General features: G+C 46.9%; 1 protein-coding gene across 3 annotated transcripts in view; it reads right to left on the bottom strand.

The window, feature by feature from the left end:
• Positions 1–20,856, bottom strand: part of EEF2K (eukaryotic elongation factor 2 kinase) — a 63,814-nt gene extending 42,958 nt beyond the window's left edge. Inside the window, exons 1-2 of one of the 3 annotated variants that reach the window (XM_043914496.1) lie at positions 20,478–20,856; positions 2,857–3,172 (exon numbers count right to left, since the gene is read on the bottom strand). In XM_043914496.1, coding sequence (XP_043770431.1) covers positions 2,857–3,096 — 240 coding nt within the window. In that variant the 5' untranslated portion in view covers positions 3,097–3,172; positions 20,478–20,856. Of the gene's footprint in view, positions 1–2,856; positions 3,173–9,007; positions 9,139–20,477 lie in introns of those variants that run through there. The other 2 variants (XM_043914494.1, XM_043914495.1) reach the window with 2 other exon arrangements.
• Between the last annotated feature and the right edge of the window lie 364 nt (positions 20,857–21,220).

Raw genomic sequence — 21,220 nt, 5'->3', positions numbered from 1 at the left:
AAGTAGCATCTGTTTAAAAGATATATATATATAAAATATATATGCAATGTATTATAATAATCACAGTCCCCCTTTAGATCACTCTTCCCCAGAGAGAATTACCACTGATTCTCTGTTGGATACAAATTCCCTCTTCTCATTAGTAATTTTTAAATTTGTTTATAACATTATATAAGTGTTTGCTAAGAAAATACTAATATATGTGTATCTGTTTTTTGATACAAATAGGAATCATATTATATATTTAAACTTGCTTTTTTACTTCTCAACACATAAAAATAAAAATAGCTAACATTTTGTTCTTATTATGGACCATCACTATCCCAAGAGCTTTTCATGGATTTTGGTTTCACGCCACAAAAAAATATATCTTGTGTATATCTTGGCACCGTTTCAAGTCAATTCACATAGAAACATCTTTGCTTTAATGTAAATAAAGCATTCTGCGAGGACCATGGTCTATAATTAAACAGGCCCCTCCTCAATGGAATATTTTAGCGGTTTCCAATCTTTCTCTATTACAAACAATATTGCAAAACACATATTTGAATATGTAAATGTCAACACTTGCACAAATGTTTCATTGCTTGTTCTCAACTGAGGGTGGTATCCTCTCATGTGCCCTTAGCAAATGTACGGTGGGGAACATTCTGGGTCATCATAATAAATAGGGAGGAATATAACAAAGAATAGGCGGGAATCTGACATTTAGTGAGCTGGGATGAGACATGCTGAAAGTCCTACAATATAAGGGACAGTCCCACCAAATAAACAATTGTCCCCACCTGAAACTAATAGTCTATGTTTACTATAACTCTGACATATAAATACTTTTTACTTTAATAATGATTGTCAAATGGCCCACAGAGGTTTCTGTTTTACATAAATACCATCTATCTGTCCTCTGATGAGACAGCACCCACAGTAAAGTGAGTTTAGCACTCATCCATCTCCTCACTGATTCCAAATAAAGCACCTACTATGTGCATGGCGCTAGGGATGAGTGATGAACAGGCCACAGGGTCCTGCCCTCATGAAGCTCCCGTCCTAAGTCAGACCTATAGACAAACCTCCCTTTGCTGGATCACTCACCTGTGTTTCCTTTAAAGGATTCACCAGACTGCGTTTTGGGATCACACTGTCTGAGACCCTCCAGCTCGTGGGCCCACAGGCAGCTGCTGCGGATGGAGCCCTTCTGAGGGGTCTGCCCCACTAGGAGGCCACCAGGATCCTGCTTCTCTGGAAGCAGCCCCCTGTTCTGTGATCCCCACCCCCACCCTGTGCCCTGGGCCAGAGTTGACTGGACCAGAGACAGCGGACTCCTGACTCAGGCAGACCAAACAGGTTTTCTCGCAGCTGGGATGGAAGAGGGTAAAATCCATCTTTGCATGTGGCTCTGTCTGTAATGAAGGGACTCCTGGGGATCCATTTTCCCACCATGTAGACTGAGGAGCAGAGAAGAATAAAGAGTAGACAAGGAGATGGAGGAAGGGGCCAGAGAGGCAGTCCTGTGGCCTTCCAGGCTCCTGGATCTGTCCTCAGAGACCAGATGTCGTTTCTGGCCCTGGGTCTCAAGAAACACTTCTTGACTGTTAGAACAGACTTCCTCTTTTTCCCCTTGAGCTAGCATGAGCTGGTTTACACTTCACAAGCCCTGACCCCTCTAGGTCCCTGGCACCTGATTCCCTTGTGCATGGTGCAGGAGCTACGGGGATCAGGGTTTCCATGCAACCCCCTGACTCACGTGGGCAGACCGGGGGCCAGGCTGCTCTCCCATCTCCCCACGCAGCCCTCTGCGGGTGGACTGTGTGTTTCAGAAGCTGCCTTAGGACAGGAAGGCAGGGCAAGCCGCAACCTGACCCTTCAGGGGCCCCCCAACCTCAGAGGGGACCCAAAGGCCTATTTCTGGAGCTGCCTGCCCCTGAGAGACTTAAGCTAGAACTCTGGCCTGAAAGGAAAAAGTATCCAACTGTCTGAGAACTAAAATTATTAATTTTCTAAAAACAGATTAATTCTGCAATTAGAGAAGAACGACTCCAATTTCAAATCCCAAAGTGGTTATAGGCCTTCTGCTCACAGTATGAACTGATACTTATTGTGTGTGAGGATTAAAAAAGGAAAAGAGTATTGCATTTTTAACTTTTTCACCACCAGTTATTATACAAAAGTCCAATAATGTTTGCCTTTCTCCTTCATCTCTATAACCAGCTTTGCCAGGGTATGAACACAAATTCCTAATAAAATAAGCACCCTATTCCTCAATCCAGAAGAAGGATGTCCAGCCCTAAGCAGAGGCTCTTTTGACCACAACCAACATAAAAAACTACATTTTACACCCTATCTCTGGACCCGCATACACACACACAGGGAGGAAATAAAAATACTTAACAACCCTTATGTCATGAGAACCTTGTTATCAACAACAAATTTGGTCACTGCATATGTGTATGTAAAGGCATGTGTACATGTCCCTAAAATATGATCACGACTGTCAGAGCTGATATTTTTTCCCCTCCCTCTTCCCTCTCCAATGTTTTCTATTCTGTTCTATTCTGGGTGTTAAAAAACCGGGCAAGGTTCCCACAACCCACACTAGTGGGCCCAGTGTAGATATTGGTAAAACACTGCTGGAAAGGAATGCAACTCGTATTGAAACAATGATTCAACGATTGAAACAAACAAAAAAAAACTTGTATTGAAATCTTCCCACTTAACAGACACTGCCTCAGATCTAGAATTTACAGCACTGGCAAGACTCTGGAAACGACCTCAGCCAGCGACCCCAACTCCCCATTCCTACGGCAGGTGAGCTGGGGCTCACCTGGGGTGGAGATGGTGGCACCAGGGACCACTCACCTTGAAATGGAAGGAGCCGGCCGGGGACCCACTGGAGCCGTAGCGCTCGCTTTTTGCTAGGTTGCTGTGGCAGTTATTAACCTTGAAGTTGACATTCTGGTGTGCCCCGGGGTCATCGGTGATGGAGCAGATGAAGTAACCCTCCTCATCATCGTCGCTGTCTGTGTCTGAATCACCAGCCCGGGAGGCTGGGCCGCCATCCACGCCTTCCAGGCGGAAGATGAGGTCTTCCTCGGCCATGGTCCTGGGGCGCCCGTCTTACCCGAGGGCCGGGCGGCACAGCCAGAGTTACTGGGCAGATGCAGAGGTGAGGGTCCTGCGAGGGAAGCAAGAGAAACGGGGGTGGTGGGGCCCAGGGGCTGAGAGGTCGCTGGGCACCTCACCCCAAATACCACTGGCACAAAAGAAGTTGTCACCCTCAGACAGAAAACGACAGCTAGCAGGGGAGACACTTGGCAGGCAGTAGCTAGGAACATTTTAAAGGTACACACATACCCCTCCACCCAGTAATTCCACTTTGAAGCATTCAGAGCTTGGGACAGAAAATAAATGCTTCTTAAGTCACAAGGCTGATCTTTTCAGAACATAAATTACATCAAATCATGTTTCTGCCTAACACCCTGCAGCAGCTTCTCTTCACATTCTTAACAAAATCCACATGCCTTTTAAGGCTACAAGGCCTGTGTTAGGCTGGCCCCTGTCCACTTCCCCTCTGGCCTTGGCGGCTCTCCCAGCCCAGGGGCTTTTTCTTTGTGTTCTGTGAATACTGGGGGCCCATTCCCACCTCAGGGCCTTGGTACTTGCTGTCCCCTGTGCCTGGAAAACCTTCCCAATCTCCCCACAGTGGGTCTTTCTCATCATTTGGATCCCAGTCCAAAAGTCACCTTTCCAGAGACATCTTTTCTGATTCAATTCAAAGAACCCCTCTCAAATGCACATCCAGTCACTCCCTAGCACGTCACCCCGTTCTGTTTTCTTCACAGAGATTTCCCCAAGCTGAAATCCTCTCATTTACTTCTTTATCATCTGTAGCCCTGGTGCCTTAAATAGTGCCTGGCACAGAGCAGGCCCTAACACACGTCCCTGGAATGGATGAGTGGGCTGAAGAAGTGTTCTCCACAGCATAATCAGTAACAGCAAAAAGAGGGAAGAGCCCACAGTGACCATCAATGGAGGCCTGTTACATAAACTACAGTTTTTCTACACCATGGAATACTATGTGACTGTTACCAAGAAAAAGGAATATAGATATACAAAGACATCCAAAGACTTTCAAGAAAGAGTCCAGCAACACTGTAAGATAAAAAAATCCACAACATTTCTATGTACTAACAATGAAAACTCAAAAATGAAATTAAGAAAACAATTTCACCTATAATAGCATCAAAAAGAATTAAAAAACTTGGCTAGGGAATTTCCTGGCAGTCCAGTGGTTAGGACTCCATGCTTCCATGGTAGGGGGTACGGTTTGTTTTGATCCCTGGTCAAGGAACTAAGATCCCAGAAGGCACTCAGCCAAAAAATTAAACCCAAAAACCTGACAAACAAAAGAAGTACAGGACTTGAACAGTGAAAAACAAAACATGTCAGAAGAAATGAAAAAGAGACTAAAGTAAGTGTAAAGATATCCTGTGTTCAAAGATCAGAAAATTTAACATAGCTAAGTTTGAAATACTCCCCAAATTGATCTATAAATTCAACCCAATCACTATCAAAATTCCAGTGCCTTTATTGAATAATTTAACAGACTGGTCTTAAAGTTCACATGGAAATTCACAGGACCCAGAATAACCAAAAGAATCTTGTAAAAGTTGCAAGAATCATACGTTCTGAATTCAAAGCTTACTACAAAGCTAAAGTAATCAAGACAGTTGGTAGCGGCAAGAGAACAGATACAGAGATCAATGGAACAGAATTTAGAGTCCGGAAATGAACATTTACAGCCAATTGATTTCTGAAAGGGGTGCTAAGACAGTTCAATGGGGAAAGAATTATCTATTCATTAGGACTTTTTTCATTTTTGCTACACCACGTGGCATGTGGGATCTTAGTTTCCCAATCAGCGATGGAACCCACATCTCCTACGTTGTAAGCAGAGAGTCTTAACAATTGGACCATCAATCAGGGAAGTCCCAAGAATAATTTTTTCAACAAATGGTGACAGACCAAGTGAATATACACATGCAAAAGGATGAAGTTGGACTCCTTCCTTACATTATACACATTAACTCAAATGGATCAAAATCTTAAATATAAGAGCTAAAACTCTGGGGAGAAAACACAGGAGGAAATCTTTGCAAAGCTGAGTTAGGCAAAGACTTAGGATACTAAAATTACAAGCAACAAAAGAATAGATACATTGGACATCATCAAAATTTAAAACATTTGTGCTTCAAAGGACAGCACCAAGAGAGCGGAGGGACAGCTCATATACTGGAAAAAAAATTTTTGGAAATCATATGTCTGATATGGGACTATGACTCATACTATTGTTGTCGAGTCGCTAAGCCGTGTCCAACTTCTTTGCGGCTCCACAAACTGTAGCCTGCCAGGCTCCTCTGTCCATGGAATTTTCCAGACAAGAATACTGGAGAAAGTTGCCATTTCCTTCTCTAGGGGATCTTCCCAACTCAGGGATCAAACCCTGTGTCTCCTGCAATGCAGATGGATTCTTTACCCGTGAGCCACTGGGAAGCACCATGACTCATATTACTTAACAATAAAAAGAAAAATAACCCAAATAAAAATGGGCAAAGGATTTGAATACACATTTCTCTAAAGAAAATACACATGGCCAATAAACACATGAAAAGAGGCTCAACATCATTAGCCGTTGAAAGTGAAAGTGAAAGTGAAGTCGCTCAGTTGTGTCCAATTCTTTGAGACCCCATGGACTGTAGCCTACCAGGCTCCTCTGTCCATGGGATTTTCCAGGCAAGGATACTGGAGTGGGTTGCCATTTCCTTCTCCAGGGGATCTTCCCGATCCAGGGATTGAACCTGGGTCTCTCATGTTGTAGGCAGATGTCTGAGCTACCAGTGAAGCCCACTGGGAAGCACAAATAAAAGTCACATGCAGTAGGATAGTCCAGTGGTTAGGCCTCCACACTTCCACTGGAGGGGGCAAGGGTTCAGCTGTTGGTCAAGGAACTGAGACCTCACAAACTGTAGGGTGCAGCCAAAAAAAATTTTTTCTTTTTTTAATGGAAAGCGACAAGTTTTGGTGAGGATGTGGAGAAATTGGAAACCCTCATACACTGTTAATGGGGATGTAAAATGTTGCAGTCACTTTAGAAAACAGTCTGGCAATTTCTCAAAAGGTTAAAACACAGAATTACCACTTGCTCCAGCAATTCTGTCTGTGTGCTCAGTGGCTCATGCTCATGTATAACTCTTTGCAACTTTATGGACTATAGCTGGCCAGGCTCCTCTGTCCATGGGATTTTCCAGGCAAGAATACTGGAACGGGTTGCCGTCTCCTCCTCCAGGGGATCTTCCTGACCCAGGGATCAAACTCATGTCTCCTGCACTGGCAGGAAGGTTCTTTACCACTAGCACCACCTGGGAAGCCCTCCAGCAACTATATTCCAAGGTATAATATACACAAGGGAAATGAAAACAGGTCTACAACAAAAACTTGTGACTTCTGTTTCACAGCAGTATTACACAGAATAGCCAAAAGGGGGAACAACCATTAACTGATGAACAGATAAATAAAATGTGGTCTGTCTATATAACAGAACACTATTCAGCCAGGAAAAGGAATGAAGCTCTGATGATGCTAAGTGAAAGAAGAGTTCAAAAAAAGACGATAAATTGAATGATTCCATTTACAGAAAAATTCCAGAAAAGGCAAATCTATAAGAAAGTATATGAGTGGTTGCCCAAGGATGGGAGAGGGGAGAATTGGGGGGAAATGGGGAACAATCGCGAAAGGGTTTCGATTTGATGAAAATGTTCTAAAATTGATTGTGTTGGTTGCATCACTCTAAATAGATTAAAAACCATTGCACTGTACACTGTAAACAGATGAGCTGGAAGGTTTGTGAATTATATTTCAATAAAACTGAAAGTTAAAAAAAAGAAAGAAAATAAGATAGACAAGAAAAACCATTAAATTTAAAAAGCAAGTTGCAGAAGAGCAGTTATACTATGGTGACCCGATCTGTGCTAAAAGAAAAGGTACATTTGTAGCTGTGTTAAAACTTCCCTGAAGGGCCCATAAGAGCATTACCAGCACTGAGATGGGTGGTGGGACGGGGAGCTGGGGGTGGAGGAAAGTTTTTAACATTTTGTACACTTCTATACTGTTTTAACTTTTTATAAAGCTGGGTTGCTTTCAATATAAAATAATAAACAAGTGAAAGGCAAAAAAATTTTTTTAGATCAAGTCAGTAATTCCAATTATTCTTAACAGCTCTTTTCATTAGCAGGCAGGCTTATTGACCTGAGGTTTCAGCACTTTTCCTTTCTTTTTTTTTTTTAAAGATGCTTACTTAAATTTATTTGTATTCATTTATTTTTTTGGCTGCACCACACTGCATGTGTGATCTGTTTCCTGAAGAGGGATCAGACCTGTGCCCCCTGCCATGGAAGCACAGATTTTTAACCACTGGATCGGAGGGAAGTCCCCTTCAGCACTTTCTCAACAGTCATCACAGAAAAAAACATATTTATATTCTAACCCAGTGCATACCTACAAAATGTAAGTTAAAATGTCAGGAAATTGAACTTAGCCTCACTCTATACAATGCACTCTGCTATTTTCTATTCTTCTTGTTTTGCTTTTTTCTTTGTTTTTTACTCTTTATCCTTAATGCACCACCCACACTGATTTCTCAACTCAGTTTGAAAATCGCTGCTCTGGATGTCAACTGCCAAGTTTGTCTTTGATCCTCTGGGCAAGACAGTCACTGCCTGGATCCGATGCCAGAGCCACCTGATCCTGCTTGTCACCAAGATCATCCCCAGGCTTGTGCCCACTTCTCTCCACCCTCGGCCGCTCCCAGCCCCAAGGCCTACTCTGTCCTGGTCAGCCCTTGGCCACGCTCCCTGCTGACCAAGACAGATGGTTGCCTGGGGCTGCACCCAGCCAGGTCACTGGCCTCTGGGGCCGCACCCATGCCAGGGGAGGGGCCGGAACCACAGCTTCGGCTTCAGACTGCCGGGCAGTAAAGCCCAGCAGTTAAGAGCCCAGGCTCAGAAGCCAGGCTGCCAACAGTGCAAATTCCAGTTGTGCTGCTGGCGACCTGGACTACGTTAGTTCATCTCACTAACTCCCCCATCCGTGAGGGCAGCTGAGTGGGAAAGTGGCCGGACTGAGGTTCCACAGTAGTTCACAGGGCAATTCAGGCGAGAACCTCCGCCACATCCCACCGCCGATCTGACCTTTTCGTCAGTCCTGGGAAACAAAATGAGCTGCAGACGAGCAGCTGTGACCCTGGCTGGCACAGTGCCTTGTACTCGGCCGGCACTTGATAATGGATTCCAGAACTGAGCGAGGGGGATCTGTTTTAAGGCTGTTCGGTGATCCTAAATTTGCTCTTAGGCAGCTATGGCAACGCCTGCTAACTGCCCCCCCCCCCCCCCCCCCCCCCCCGCCAACAGCTCTTCTCTCCTTAATAACAGAACCATGGCTTTTCAGCCAAGCATGTGGCCACTCAAAGCAAAGTCTACATTTCCCAGATTCCTTTGCAATTAGGGGTGTCACCAATGTTCTGGCCAAGGGTGTATAAGCAGAAGGGCTGTATGGAACTTTAGGGAAGGGTTTTTCAATTTTATTTTATTCAAGGACAGTTGATTTACAATGTTGTGTTAATTTCTGCTGTACAACAAAGTGATTCAGTTATACATAAAAATTCTTTTTCATATTCTTGTCACAGGATATTGAATATAGTTCCCTGTGCTACACAGTAAGACTTGCCTGGTGGTCCAGGGGGGTTAAGACTCTGCATTCCCAATGCAGAGGGCCTAGGTCAGGGAACCAGATCCCATATGCCACAACCAAGACCCAGTGCAGCCAGATAAATAAATAAAAATTTTTTTTTTAATTAAGAGAAACTATCACAACATTGTTACTCAGCTATACCCCAACACAAAATACAAAGTTAAAAATAAATAAATAAATAAAAATTTTAAGAGAGGAAGTGTACCTTTCTGCTCTCTCTCCTTTTGGCTGGCTGGAATGCAGTTATGATGGCTGGAGCTCAAGCAGCTAAATTTATCCATGAGAAGGAAGCCATGTGTTGAGGATGGCAGAGTCATGAAACAGAGAGAGCCTGGAACAGCATAATCTTACATCATGGGGCAGCATCATTATCCTGGCCTCACAATTCTCAGAGTTTGCTATCTAAACGTATGTAACATGTTATAGTTTTCTTTTTTTCCTACAAGTTGCTAATTCTATCTGGTCCAGGAGCCTCATCTCTTCCCTGTCATAAAAAGTCATATCATGTCTCTTATGGCAAACTGATGCCTGGGGAGGTCAGCCTGGGAAAAGTGTGGTCTGAGTCTGGAGTCCTAACGTGGTAGCTGCTTCCACATCTGCCCATAAAGACTGAGCCCCTACAGGATGTCGGATTCCCGTAAACAAGCAAGGAGCCCTCACCGGCCCATAACTCAGCCCCACGATGTCTGTCTCAACACCTACCCTCCTAGGAATCTCCATCAAACCTAGGCTTTGTTTGGCCCACAAAGGGCTTCTGTGTGAGCAGAGAGACTGAGACCAGAGCAGAACCTCCGTTCCCAAGACGTCAGGATTCTCAAGAAGCTTTCCTCTGCCCTCACTCAGACATCCACATCTTTCCTTCCTAGTCCGTGACACATCCTGGGAAAATACTTCTATGGAGAGGCAGCTGAGCAGAATTCTGAGTCAGGCCTGAGTTCAAGGCTCAACTCTGCCACTTCCTAGCTGTGTGACCTTACCTCTTGGCCTCAGGTTTCTCACTATAACCTGGGATGCAGAGTTGCACTCACCCCTCTGACTTGATAGTGCTAGCACAGAGCAAGCATTAAGACTATAATTATCATCATCATTTTTATTACCATCACTAAACGGGGCTGAGTCCTGGGTCCCAGCCAGACTGGTGACCTGGATGCCTGGTTAGCAGCCAAGCCAAGCATCTTTAGGGGTCCTCAGGGAGCAGGCTATCTTAGGCTCTGACCGCCGAACCACTGTTCACTGTGTCCTGCCATAAAGGGCTTCTCTGGCAGCCACAGGGGAGGAAATGATGACTTCAATGCCTAGGTCAAGTCCTGCGGGCCAAGCCACAGTGACGCCAGCCCTCCCTGGGGCTCCCCTCACCCCCTGGAGTTGACTTCCTGCTGTAGAAATGAGTTAGAATCTCCCACCTACCACTCCTGGGAGCCAGCACCCCAGAGCCCACATGGGCCATGCTGAGCTGCCAGGATACCCACTAGTATATGCCCAGCACAGCATAACTCACCGGTCCTTAACTGAACCATAGTGGACCGGGTGATTTGTGGGTCACCTCATGTCATACACCTATTTCTGCTTGGGGATCTGCTTGTCCCCAGCTCTCAGGTCATGTGGTTAGGGTCGGGGATTCAGCCCCGGGTAATGGGGTGTATCACATGACCCTGCTAAGCCCATCACGGTGTTCAGGTACTGTTCAAAGTGACCGACTCAGGGATGGGCATGTGACTCAGGTCAAACCACTATGGCCCAGTCCCAGGTAAGCCTGGGGCTTTTGCTTGAGCAACTAGAAGAGATCAATCATTTCCTGCAGCATGTAATTCTGAGACAAGGGCTGAGGTCATCAGAGAACATCTGGTTGACATTTGGTGAAGCTGACATTTGGTGAAGAGCAGAACAAGAGATGAAGAGAAAAATGAACAGTGATGATACCATTTGAGATCCTGAATCCAAACATGCTTGAAGCCAAACTGCCTGCCTGGACTTCTGAATTATATGACACAATAAACGCTTGCCCTTTGGGGGATGTGGGGGCCAACCTGGCTGAGTACACATAGGTTTTGTGTCACCCGCAATATGAAAAGTCCAAAACCCACCCAGGACTTAGGTCACTGTATGTTGTTTACACATAATTTTAAAAACCTTTTATCAAAGCACTGGAGAAGGAAATGGCAACCCACTCCAGTGTTCTTGCTTGGAAAATTTCATGGAAAGGGGAGCCTGGAGGGCTACAGTCCACGGGGTTGCAAAGAATTGGACACAAGCGAGCACACACACACCTTAAAACACAGGGTTAAAAACAACACCCCTTTCCTATGAGGGCCACTGTGTGTGCATGCAGGTTAGTGAACACAACTCCAGTGAACAACCTGTGCAGCGGTACATGTGCAGCCCCGCTTCCCACCTCCAGGGGCAGCCACTTCCAATCTTCTAGACGTGACTCTTGGTAGATAACACCACATCTCTAAGTAATATGCTTTCTCTGCCATTTCTTTTCTTAATTTTAATTATTTATTTCTGGCTTCACTGGGTCCTCGTTGCTGTGCATGGGCTTTCTCCAGTTGCAGCATGTGGGTTTCTCACTGCGGTGGCTTCTCTGGGTGCGGAGCACAGGTTCCACGGCACATGGACTTCAGTGGTTGTCGTGCACAGGATTAGCTGCCCTGCGGCATGTGAGATCCTCCCAGGCCAGGGATCGAACCTGTGTGCCCTGCCTGAGCAGGCAGATTCTTAACCACTGGATCACCAGGGAAGTCCCGTTTGTTCTTCGTTATCTATCGATTTTCTGATATGATAAATGAAACTGTAGTTCCACTTCCCCTCATTACTTCCCTCCCCCATTCCTCCACTCCCAGACTGGTAGGTCTTCTGCTGCTTCCTTTAGATACCATGCCAAGAACTCTCTTTTTAAAAATTATTATGAGTATAGTTGATTTACAATATTGTGTTAGTTTCAGGTACATAGCAAAGTGATTCAGTTGTACATACATATTTTTTTTCAGATTCCTTTCCATTATAGGTTATCTACCACAAGATATTGAATGTAGTTTCCTGTGCTACACAGTAAATCCCTGTTGTTTACCTAGTTTATATATAGTAGTGTGTATCTGTTAATCCTAAATCCCTAATTTATCCCTTCCTTCCCTTTCCTCTTTGGTAAGTGCGTTTTCTATGTGAGCCTATTTCTCTTTTGTAAATAAGTTCATTTGTATCTTTAGTTTAGATTCTACATATAAGTGATTTCATATCATGTTTGTCTTGCTCTGTCTGACTTACTTCACTTCGTATGACAATCTCTAGTTCTATCTAGGAACTCTCTGTCTTATCCCACCAACCAGAAGGAGCGATGGGTTTCTCATGAGTTCATCTTACCCGAGACAGATGTGGTTTTTATGCTGCAAATGAGTGATAAGAAAGCAGAAGAGGCCTTTGCTCCCATTGGCCACAAAAATGCACAATGTTTACTGAACTAAGACAGACAAGTAACACATGTGGACAACTTACCGTGTCCAAGGCACCATGCCAAGCTCTCAGTGTGGACTCTCCCTTCTGGCCATGACAGGTGACACCGGGCAGAGAAATGACTGCCCACCTCCGACAGGGCCACCCCAGGGAGGGAAATGGAGCAGACCCAGGCTGCCCTGGACTGCTCCTGGCTTGTTCCAAGGATGTCCTGGGCTCTAGTTTGAGTTCTCAGTTTCCTTCAGACAAGAAACAGAAACTTATCTTGGTGCGTTCCCGTGTTCACTGCAGCGTTAGTCACAACAGCCAAGGTATGGAAACCACCTAAGTGTCTGACACCTGACAGGGTAAAAGAAATGTGGTATATCTATTTGTTGTTGTTGTTCAGTCGCTAAGTCGTATCTGGCTCTTTGCAACCCCATGGACTGCAGCATGTCAGGCCTCCCTGTCCCTTACTAGCTCCTGGAGTTTGCCTAAGTTAATGTATTTTGTACACAATGGGATATTACTCAGTCTTAAAAAAGAAGGAAATCCTGTCATTTGCAATAACATGGATAACCAGGGGGACATTATGTTAAGTCAAATAAGTCAGACACACAAAAATACTATATGATCTCACTTACACGTGGAGCCTGTAAAAGCCGAACTCGGAGAAGCAGAGAGTGGTAGAATGGTGGTTGCCAGGGGCTGGCGGTGGGGTGGGGAAAAATGGAGAGATAATGTCAAAGTGTACAAAGTTTCAGTTATAAGAGGAATTAAGGCCTGGAGATCTAGTGTATAGCCTGGTGACTATGGTTAATAATACTGAATTGTGTACTTGAAATTTGCTCAAGAGAGTAAATCTTAACTGTTCTCACACACACAAAACAAAACAAAACAAAAAAAATGGTAGCTATATGAGATTACGGATGGGTTAATTAGGTTGGTTGCGGTAACCATTTCACAAATATATGTATAGCAATTCATCACATTGTATACCTTAAATACGTATAATTGTTATTTATATGTACAATTGTTGTTTGTTAATTATACCTCATAAAGCTGGTGAAGAGGCTCATAGGATGCTCAACATCACTAATTGTTGGAGTATATGTGTGCTTAGTCACTCAGTCACATCCAACCCTTTGCAACCCTACGGACTGTAGCCCACCAGGCTCCTCTGTCAGTGGGGTTCTCCAGGCAAGAATACTGCAGTGGGTTGTCATACCCTCCTCCAGGGGATCTTCTCAACCCAGGGATTGAACTCACGTCTTCCTGGTCTCCTGCACTGCAGGCAGATTCTTTACCCACTGAACTACCTGAGAAGCCCAATCATTGAAGAAGTACAAATAAAAATGACAGTGAGGGACTTTCCTGGTGGTCCAGTAGATAAGAATCCACCTCCAATGCAGGGAATGTGGGTTTGATCCCTGGTCAGATCAAACTAAGATCCCGCGTGCCATGGGGCAACATAGCTCACCAGCCACAGCTAAGACCCAACACAGCCAAATAAATAGATAAATATTTTTAAAAAACCCACAATGAGATGCCACCTCACACCTGTCACACCTACCATCAAAAAGCCTATAAATAACAAACACTGGCGAGGATGTGGAGAAAAGGTACATGTTTGTGTGGGAACGTAAATTGGTGTAGCCACCATGGAACACAGTATAAACTTCCTCAAAACGCTAAAAATGGAACTGTAATATGGTCCAGCAATGCCACTCCTGGGTCTATATCCAAAAAAAATAAACCCAAATACTTAATTAAAAAAGATACAAGGACCCAATGTTCACAGCAGCACTGTTTACAATGTTTACAACAGCCAAGATATGGAAGTAACCCGTGTCCATCAACAGGTGAACTGATAAATAAGACGTATATGTGTGTGTGTGTGGTGCTGGTTTATATATTATATATATATATAGTGGTGCTGGTTTAGTTTCTAAGTCGCTTCCGATTCTTGTGATCCCATAGACTGTGGCCTGCCAGGCTCCTCTGTCCAGGAGATTTTCCCGGCAAGCATAATGGAATGGGTTGCCATTTCCTTCTCCAGGCAATCTTTTCCACCCAGGGATCAAACCCAGGTCTCCTGCATTGCAGGTGGATTCTTTACCACTGAGCTATCAGTGGTATATAGGGAAGCCTATATAAATATATAGAAACATACACATATATACATACATATACACAATGGAATATTACCCAGCCACAAAAAAGTAATGAAATTCTGTCATTTGCAGTAACGTGGATGGACCTAGATATTATCATGCTTAGTGAACAAGCCAGAGAATACTGTATGTTCGCACTTATTTGTGGAATCTAAAAATATAACAAATGAATGTTTATAGCAAAACAGAAACAGACACAGATACAGAAAACATAGTGAGAAGAGGGTAAAATGGAGAGGCACGTTAAAAGATACAGACTACTATGTACAAACTAGATAAACAACAAGGATGTATTTACAGCACAGGGAATTAGAGCCATTATCTTGTAATAACTTTCAATAGAGTATAATCTATAAAAAACATTGAATTACTATGTGTACACTTGAAATTAATATAATACTGTAAGTCAACTATACTTCACTTTTAAAATAGTTGGAAAAAAAAAAAGCTCACTGTTGTGCCCAAGACCCTGCATTCTGCAGTCACAGGACCCAGCTTGAATCCTGGCTCCCCAGCTAGGAGCCTGAAGTGCTCATCAAATGCCTTTCCAGGCTGCGTTTCATTTATTTGCTGGGGGTGGGGATGGTAACAAATGTGTTGTATCAGGAGTTACTAAGTCAAGCCTCCACCTAAAAATTCAGGTCAGTGTCTACGTACCCCCGGCATACGGTAGGTGCTCATAAATAAACATTTATTAAAACTATCTCAAGAAATAATACAGCTTGTGTCAGAATGCCAGAGTAAAATAAACTGATTTACAGATGTCCCCACCCAAGAAGCACTCACTATTCATGACCAAGGCCTCATGTCCCTGCCCCTGCACCTGAAGGACCCTCTTTCTGGAATGCCTCTCCCAACTGCTGCCAAATCCTTCTGTTCCCTTCAAAATCCAGCTCAAATTTTTACCCTCTCCAGAAAGACTTCTCTGGGTGGCTTCCTGTCTGGAAAACAGGGGGCTTCTAACCCTAGGAGTTGTTAGTGAGATCAGGCTTGTGGTGCCTAACAGAGAACTAGCCCTCAAAAGTACCAGCAGCTATTATGCCTTGACCACACCCTAACCCCTAAATCACTCCCCTCCTCCCAAGCCCTCCAGAAGCATTTCCATTATACCCAGAAACCCAAAAGTCTATGTTGTGGGCAGACTAATGCCCTCCCCCCAACAAAGATGTTCACACCCTAATTTCCAAAGCCTGCAAATATGCTCCCTTATGTAGCAAAATCAACTTTGCAGATATGACTAAGTTAAGGGTCTTGAGGTGAAAGATTATCTGGGATTATCCAGTGAGTCTTTATAAAAAGGAGGCAGGATAGTCAGAGTCAGAGGAAAAGACGTGACAATGAAACAAGGGTCATAGAGAAAGATTTGAAGATGCTATGTAGCTGGCCTGGAAGACAGAGGAAGGGGTATGCAGGAGGCCTGTAGAAGCTGGAAAAGGCAAAGAAACAGATTTTCCCTACAGCCGCCAGACAGAACATAGCCCTGCTTTTGAATTTGGTTATCTTGGCTTTTGAACTTCTCACCTCCAGAACCGTAAGGAAAGAAATCTGTTGTTTTAAGCCACTAAATCTGTGGCAATTTGTTACAGTAGCAGTAGGAAACAAGTATAGTCTAGACAGTAGGGCAATTTTGCCGTCACAGGGGGCACTTGGCAATGACTAGAGACACCTCTGGCTCTCACAAGACAGCCCCACAACAAAGAACTGTCCAGCCAAACTGTCAATAGTCCTGAGGCTCAGAAACCCCGCTCTAGAAGGACTTTGGTGGGATTCCAAGGAGACTTCCCCCATACACCTTCCCTCCTCTTCTCTTTTAAAAACACATCTCCATGCATACCAGAAAGAGACAGAGAAATCAGCTTACTCACTGATAAGAGCCGCGACCCACAGCTGAACCCAGGAAGACAAGTCAACATTCACTCTGCGAAGGCTCATAAAAACATCACTGCAGTTCACTGTGCTTTGTTCATACGAAGCCGTTATGATTCAAAGGTATTGTTTTCAGAACCAAAAATATACATTTTAGAATACAAAGCACAATATTAAGTACAGCTTCAATGAACAAAATGCACAGAGGGCCTGAATTTTAATTTTTAATTATTTGCACCCTTCTCATGTTCCTAGGTGGAGAAGGAAATGGCAACCCACTCCAGTATTCTTGTCTAGAGAAGCCTGTGTACGGAGGAGCCTGATCGGCTGCTGTCCATAGGGTCGCACAGGGTCGGACACGACTGAAGCGACTCAGCAGCAGCAGCATGTTCCCAGGACACTCTGTACTCTTGGTGGGTCAGACCAGAGAGACAGCGTGTCTCACTTCTCAGGGCAACTCTGTGTTTACATAGCCTCTCGGTGCCCAGACCATGTGAGTGTCTGGAACAAAAGGGGCCGTGTCTTAGTCCTTCTAGCTCCTAGCCCAGAGTACAATGCCTGGCACACACGAGGTTCCCTAGAAATGCAGCGTGCATGAACGAATGAGTGACTGGAGAAAAGTGGGCCATGTCTGCAGATATAATGGGCCTTGTAGGCCTGGAGGACTAGAGGGACTATCAGGTTACAATTACAAGGCATCTAGGGGTGACTTAGCCAGGAGACACAGTTGAGTGTGTGGGAAAACCTGAGTGGGAAAGCCTGGATCATCGGGAGGCCCTCAAAAAGTAGCCAAGACCAGGATTGGGCCCAACAAGCTTTGAAGATGAACTGATCTGGGTTCAAGTCCGGGCTCTGCCACTACTAGCTGAGTGCCGCTGGGCAAATTACCTAACCTCTCTGAAACTCAGCTTCCTCATCTGCATAATTCACTCATCTACCAAAGTGGGGCAGTGTGAGCAAGGTGGAGAAGAGGTGAGAGAGCTGGTCTGTGGCATAGGAGCCAGCTGTCCATATGTTCTGTGCTCCCCTGCCCAAATCCTTTTGCATCTAGGTGGGGCCAGGAGGCTACATTTGAGCTGGTGGAATGCAGACAGAAGTAACTTGCGCTGCTATCAGGCCCATCCCATCCCTGAGGCCCATTTGTGGCGCCCTGGCCAGCCTCCCGTCCACTGCAATCCTGTCCTGAGACATGTAGCCCAGAACAGAGTCCCAGCTTTCCAGCACCACTCACAAAGCTCCTGCTCCATCGCTCCCCTCAGCCCCCTGAAGAACAAGGGCTCCCCGCTCCCTGGGCTCACCCACACGGTGCCATCTGTTCGGCACACACCCTAGCCTGCTCTCCCTACCCATCCCCTAGCCAATTCTGCACATCCCTCAGGTCTCAGGTTAGATATATGTCACCTCCTCCAGGAAGCCTCGCTGGAGCCCCAGGAGTTTGGCACCATTAGCTTCATCCTACAGAGGCGGAAGCTGAGGAACAGGGAGGTGAAGTGACTTGCCCAAATCACACGGCTAGAAGGCAGGGGAGGTGGGTTTGCAGCCAGGGCAGATCTATCCAGGGTTTCACTCAGCCCTGACTTGCTAAACCACTTTCAAACTGTGATTCCAGGGACCACTAGCAGCAGCAGCAGCCTCACCTGAAAACTTGTCACATGTGCAAATTCTGGGGCCCCATGCCAGTCCTGCTCAAGTAAACTCTGGGGGTGGGCCTGGCAAGCCGTGTTTAAACAATTCCTCCAGGTGGTGTGGATATGCACTGAAATTCAAGATCCACTGGCACAGAGACATGTTCTCAGTTGAGCCGCCTGCCTTTTGGCCACTCCCTGTGGAATCCTTGCAAGGTCTAGAAAGTGTCCCTGCTGGAGAACTGGACGCTGTCTGCCCTCTGATTTTCTAGCCATCTGAAATGCTTCTCTGGGTGTTCCACAGCCCTGGGTCTTTGGGGAACAAGAGACTGTCTTCTACTTTATCATCAAGCCTGTTGGTGACTCACTTCTTCCTTTGTTTGAAGCCTGCTTCTTGTGCCCATCAGCCTTGGTGGCAGGAGTTTAATTCAGCAACACTTGAAGGGCCAAGCCACTTTTATCCTGCGGTGGGCACCATAGCCACTTTCCTCTAGAACATTCTCAGTTCACTGGGATTACGTCTGCAGCTTCTTGATCAGCAGAACTGATCTCCCCAGCACAAAAACGTTTATTCTTAAATCAGTCCAGCAAGCCACTATTACACTGAATGCAGTCCTGGTCATCAACTTGTCCTGTATCAGCTTTAAGAATCAGACTAGAAAGAGTAAATCTTAGAGAATGAGCCTGAACAAATCCAAGCTTCTGCTGGTGACCCTCAGCTTTCTTCCACACTGCTCTCAGTGTCCTGACACCTGGATGTCAACCCTGCCAAAGACTGGACCAGACTTCTTTGGGGAATCTGATCAGTGTGAGAAAAAGGGCCTAAAGACACCCTCCCTTGTGGAACACCAGATCACCCCAAGGGGAAAGCCGGAGCCAAGAAGCCCCTCTCATACCCACAGACCTTTCATAGGGCTTCCTGGAGCCCCACTTTCTTCAGCAGATAGTCACAGACCACCAGAGAGGTGGAAAGGAGAGCTCCTGTCAATCAGGGGCCCAGCCTCCTTCCAGCCTGTGGCTCTGCCCTCCTCCAGGCCCTCACAGTCCTCTCAACTCTGCTGGTAAATGGGGGAATGGGGGAGGTTTTTAGTGTCCAGCCTTGGGGGAGACACACACTATTTCTGCTCACATTCCAACAAGCCAAAACTTAGTCATGTGGCCCAAGAAATTGTAAGGGAGCCCAAGAAACACAACCAGGATGCTATCCCAGGAAGAAGAGAACACGGTGACCAACAGCCATCTCTGCCACATAATACATTAAAAATGTTTAAAATCATATCAGTGATACATCCTTAGTCAGCCAGAAAGTACCATCCTGTCACCCAAAGTGCGCGCACACACACACACACATATACCCCTGCTGCAAATCACAGAATGTACACAAGTGATCATATGTAAACAGACCATTTCAAGGGATCCTCAGACCCTGACTTCCTCTCTCCTCATCCCCTGCAAAAGATAATTTGGGACAGCAGCCCACATCCCTTCTTGATGAAGAAGAACAGGAGAGGAGGGGGGGATGGCAATCCCAACCATCATGTTACACCTGAAATCCCACTATCAAGCAGCTTTATTGTATTTGTTGAATAAATGCCTGGAGTAAAAAATGAAAGGTGCTGTGGAGGCCAGGGAAAAGGAGGACACCTAGGAAACTCTAAATCCCACCTCCTCCCACAGGCATCCTTTCCATCACCACCTCCAGGAAGCCTTCCCCAATGACCCCCCACAAGCCCCCACCCCCACGCCACACACAGGGTATTATCAGCTCCCACCTGCTTACTCTGTATTCCTTCCCTTAGCCCACCTTACTCATTAGTACCTGCTGTTAGATTACTCTGGGCCTCAGTTTCCTCCTCCGTAAAATCAGAGGGGTAGGCAATTTCCTGGTTGAGCGGCCCCCAGGCAGCAGCTTCCAGGGCCGAGGACCCAGAAGTTACACTCCCACAGAACTTCCCCTCCGGCAGACTAGCCACCCTCCTCCCAGCTGCCCATCCGGCTCACTCGGGGCGCAGCTGGGCGGGTTCCCCGCAACCCCCAACGCCCGCGCAGCGGAGCTAGGTCGGGACTCCCCCGGGGAGGGCGCCGCCCCGCCGCTCCGCATACTGATGCCCGGCCCCTTGGCGCACTTGTCCACGGGGCCTGCCAACACCAGAACTCTTGCAGTCAACACTGCAGCAGCAAGGGTGCGTCGACACTGTCCTTGAGGTTCCTGGAACTGGGGCCTCTTGTTCGAGGGCCCAGGTAGGCGATGCGGCTTCGGGCCCCGCGGGGAAAGGAAGGCAGCCTTCCCCCACCTCTGCGGGCCCCGAGGCGCCCCAGACGGAGGCCCCCAAGCCGTCTCTCTCACACCATCGAGTGCCAAGTATTTTCCCACCAGGCACTGCCGTTAATCAGCACGACGCTCCCATTTTACAGAAGCAAACAGTGAAAGCCGAAGAGCTGAACCCTCACATTCTCCTTCCGCCTCGAGCCCCGGCTTTGAAGCACCGGACCCTGAGCGGTCCGGGCGCTGGCGGCACCGGGGCGCGCAGGCTTGCAGCGCCGGATCCCGGCCCCCTTGGCCAACCGCGGCCCCACCTACCTGCCTCGGGCGGACCGGCGCGGCAGCCGCTGCCCACGGCCGCGAGGATCCAGAGGAGCTGGCAGAGGCTCGTGGCCCGGTGCTCCAGGGTGCAGGGCGGGCGGGCCCCCCGAAGGTGCCGGGGAGCGGCGAGCCGGGCGCGCGGGCCGGCGCTCCGGGGAGGCGGCGGCGGCGGCGGCCGCGGCAACGATCCCGGGGCGCGAGGGGTGCGCGGAGCCGCTGGGATGGTCCCGGGGCGCTAGGGGAGCGTTCCGAGGGCGACCTTCAGCGGAGCTGGGGCAGCTGCTGCGGCAGCGCGGCTTGCGGGAGGCGGATCCCCACACTGGCGGAGCCGGGGCTGGGGCCGGAGGCGGCGGGCCGGGGCGGGGCGGCGGCGCTCACGTGGCCGCCCCGGCTCCTTCTGCCGCCGCGTGGACCTCCCGGCGCTGCGTCTGCTGATCACTAGCCCGCTGACTACAGAGCTTCCGGATCTAACGCCTGGAGCGCTCCTGGCCACCTACTGGCAAAGGGGGCGCCCTCCTAGCGGGTAATTTGAGAGGGGGCAGCTAACCTCTTGCTCTGGTACCGCACCCTCCCATTCTCCATCTGCTGCCTGTCTAGTTCCTGTATTCAAATCCTTTCCCCAAATCAGTAATGATCCGATCTCATTGTACGTCTCTTAAAATATTTTTTTTTTTATCAGAAATCGCTTTTTTTTTCCCCTCCCTGATCTCTTCTTTGCAAAAACTTAGGCATGTATGACT

This window comes from Cervus elaphus, chromosome 10 (genome assembly GCF_910594005.1).
Source record: "Cervus elaphus chromosome 10, mCerEla1.1, whole genome shotgun sequence".
NCBI lineage: Eukaryota > Metazoa > Chordata > Mammalia > Artiodactyla > Cervidae > Cervus > Cervus elaphus.
The sequence above is the reverse complement of the archived record's forward strand: the minus strand, read 5'-3'. Positions and strand labels throughout refer to the sequence as shown.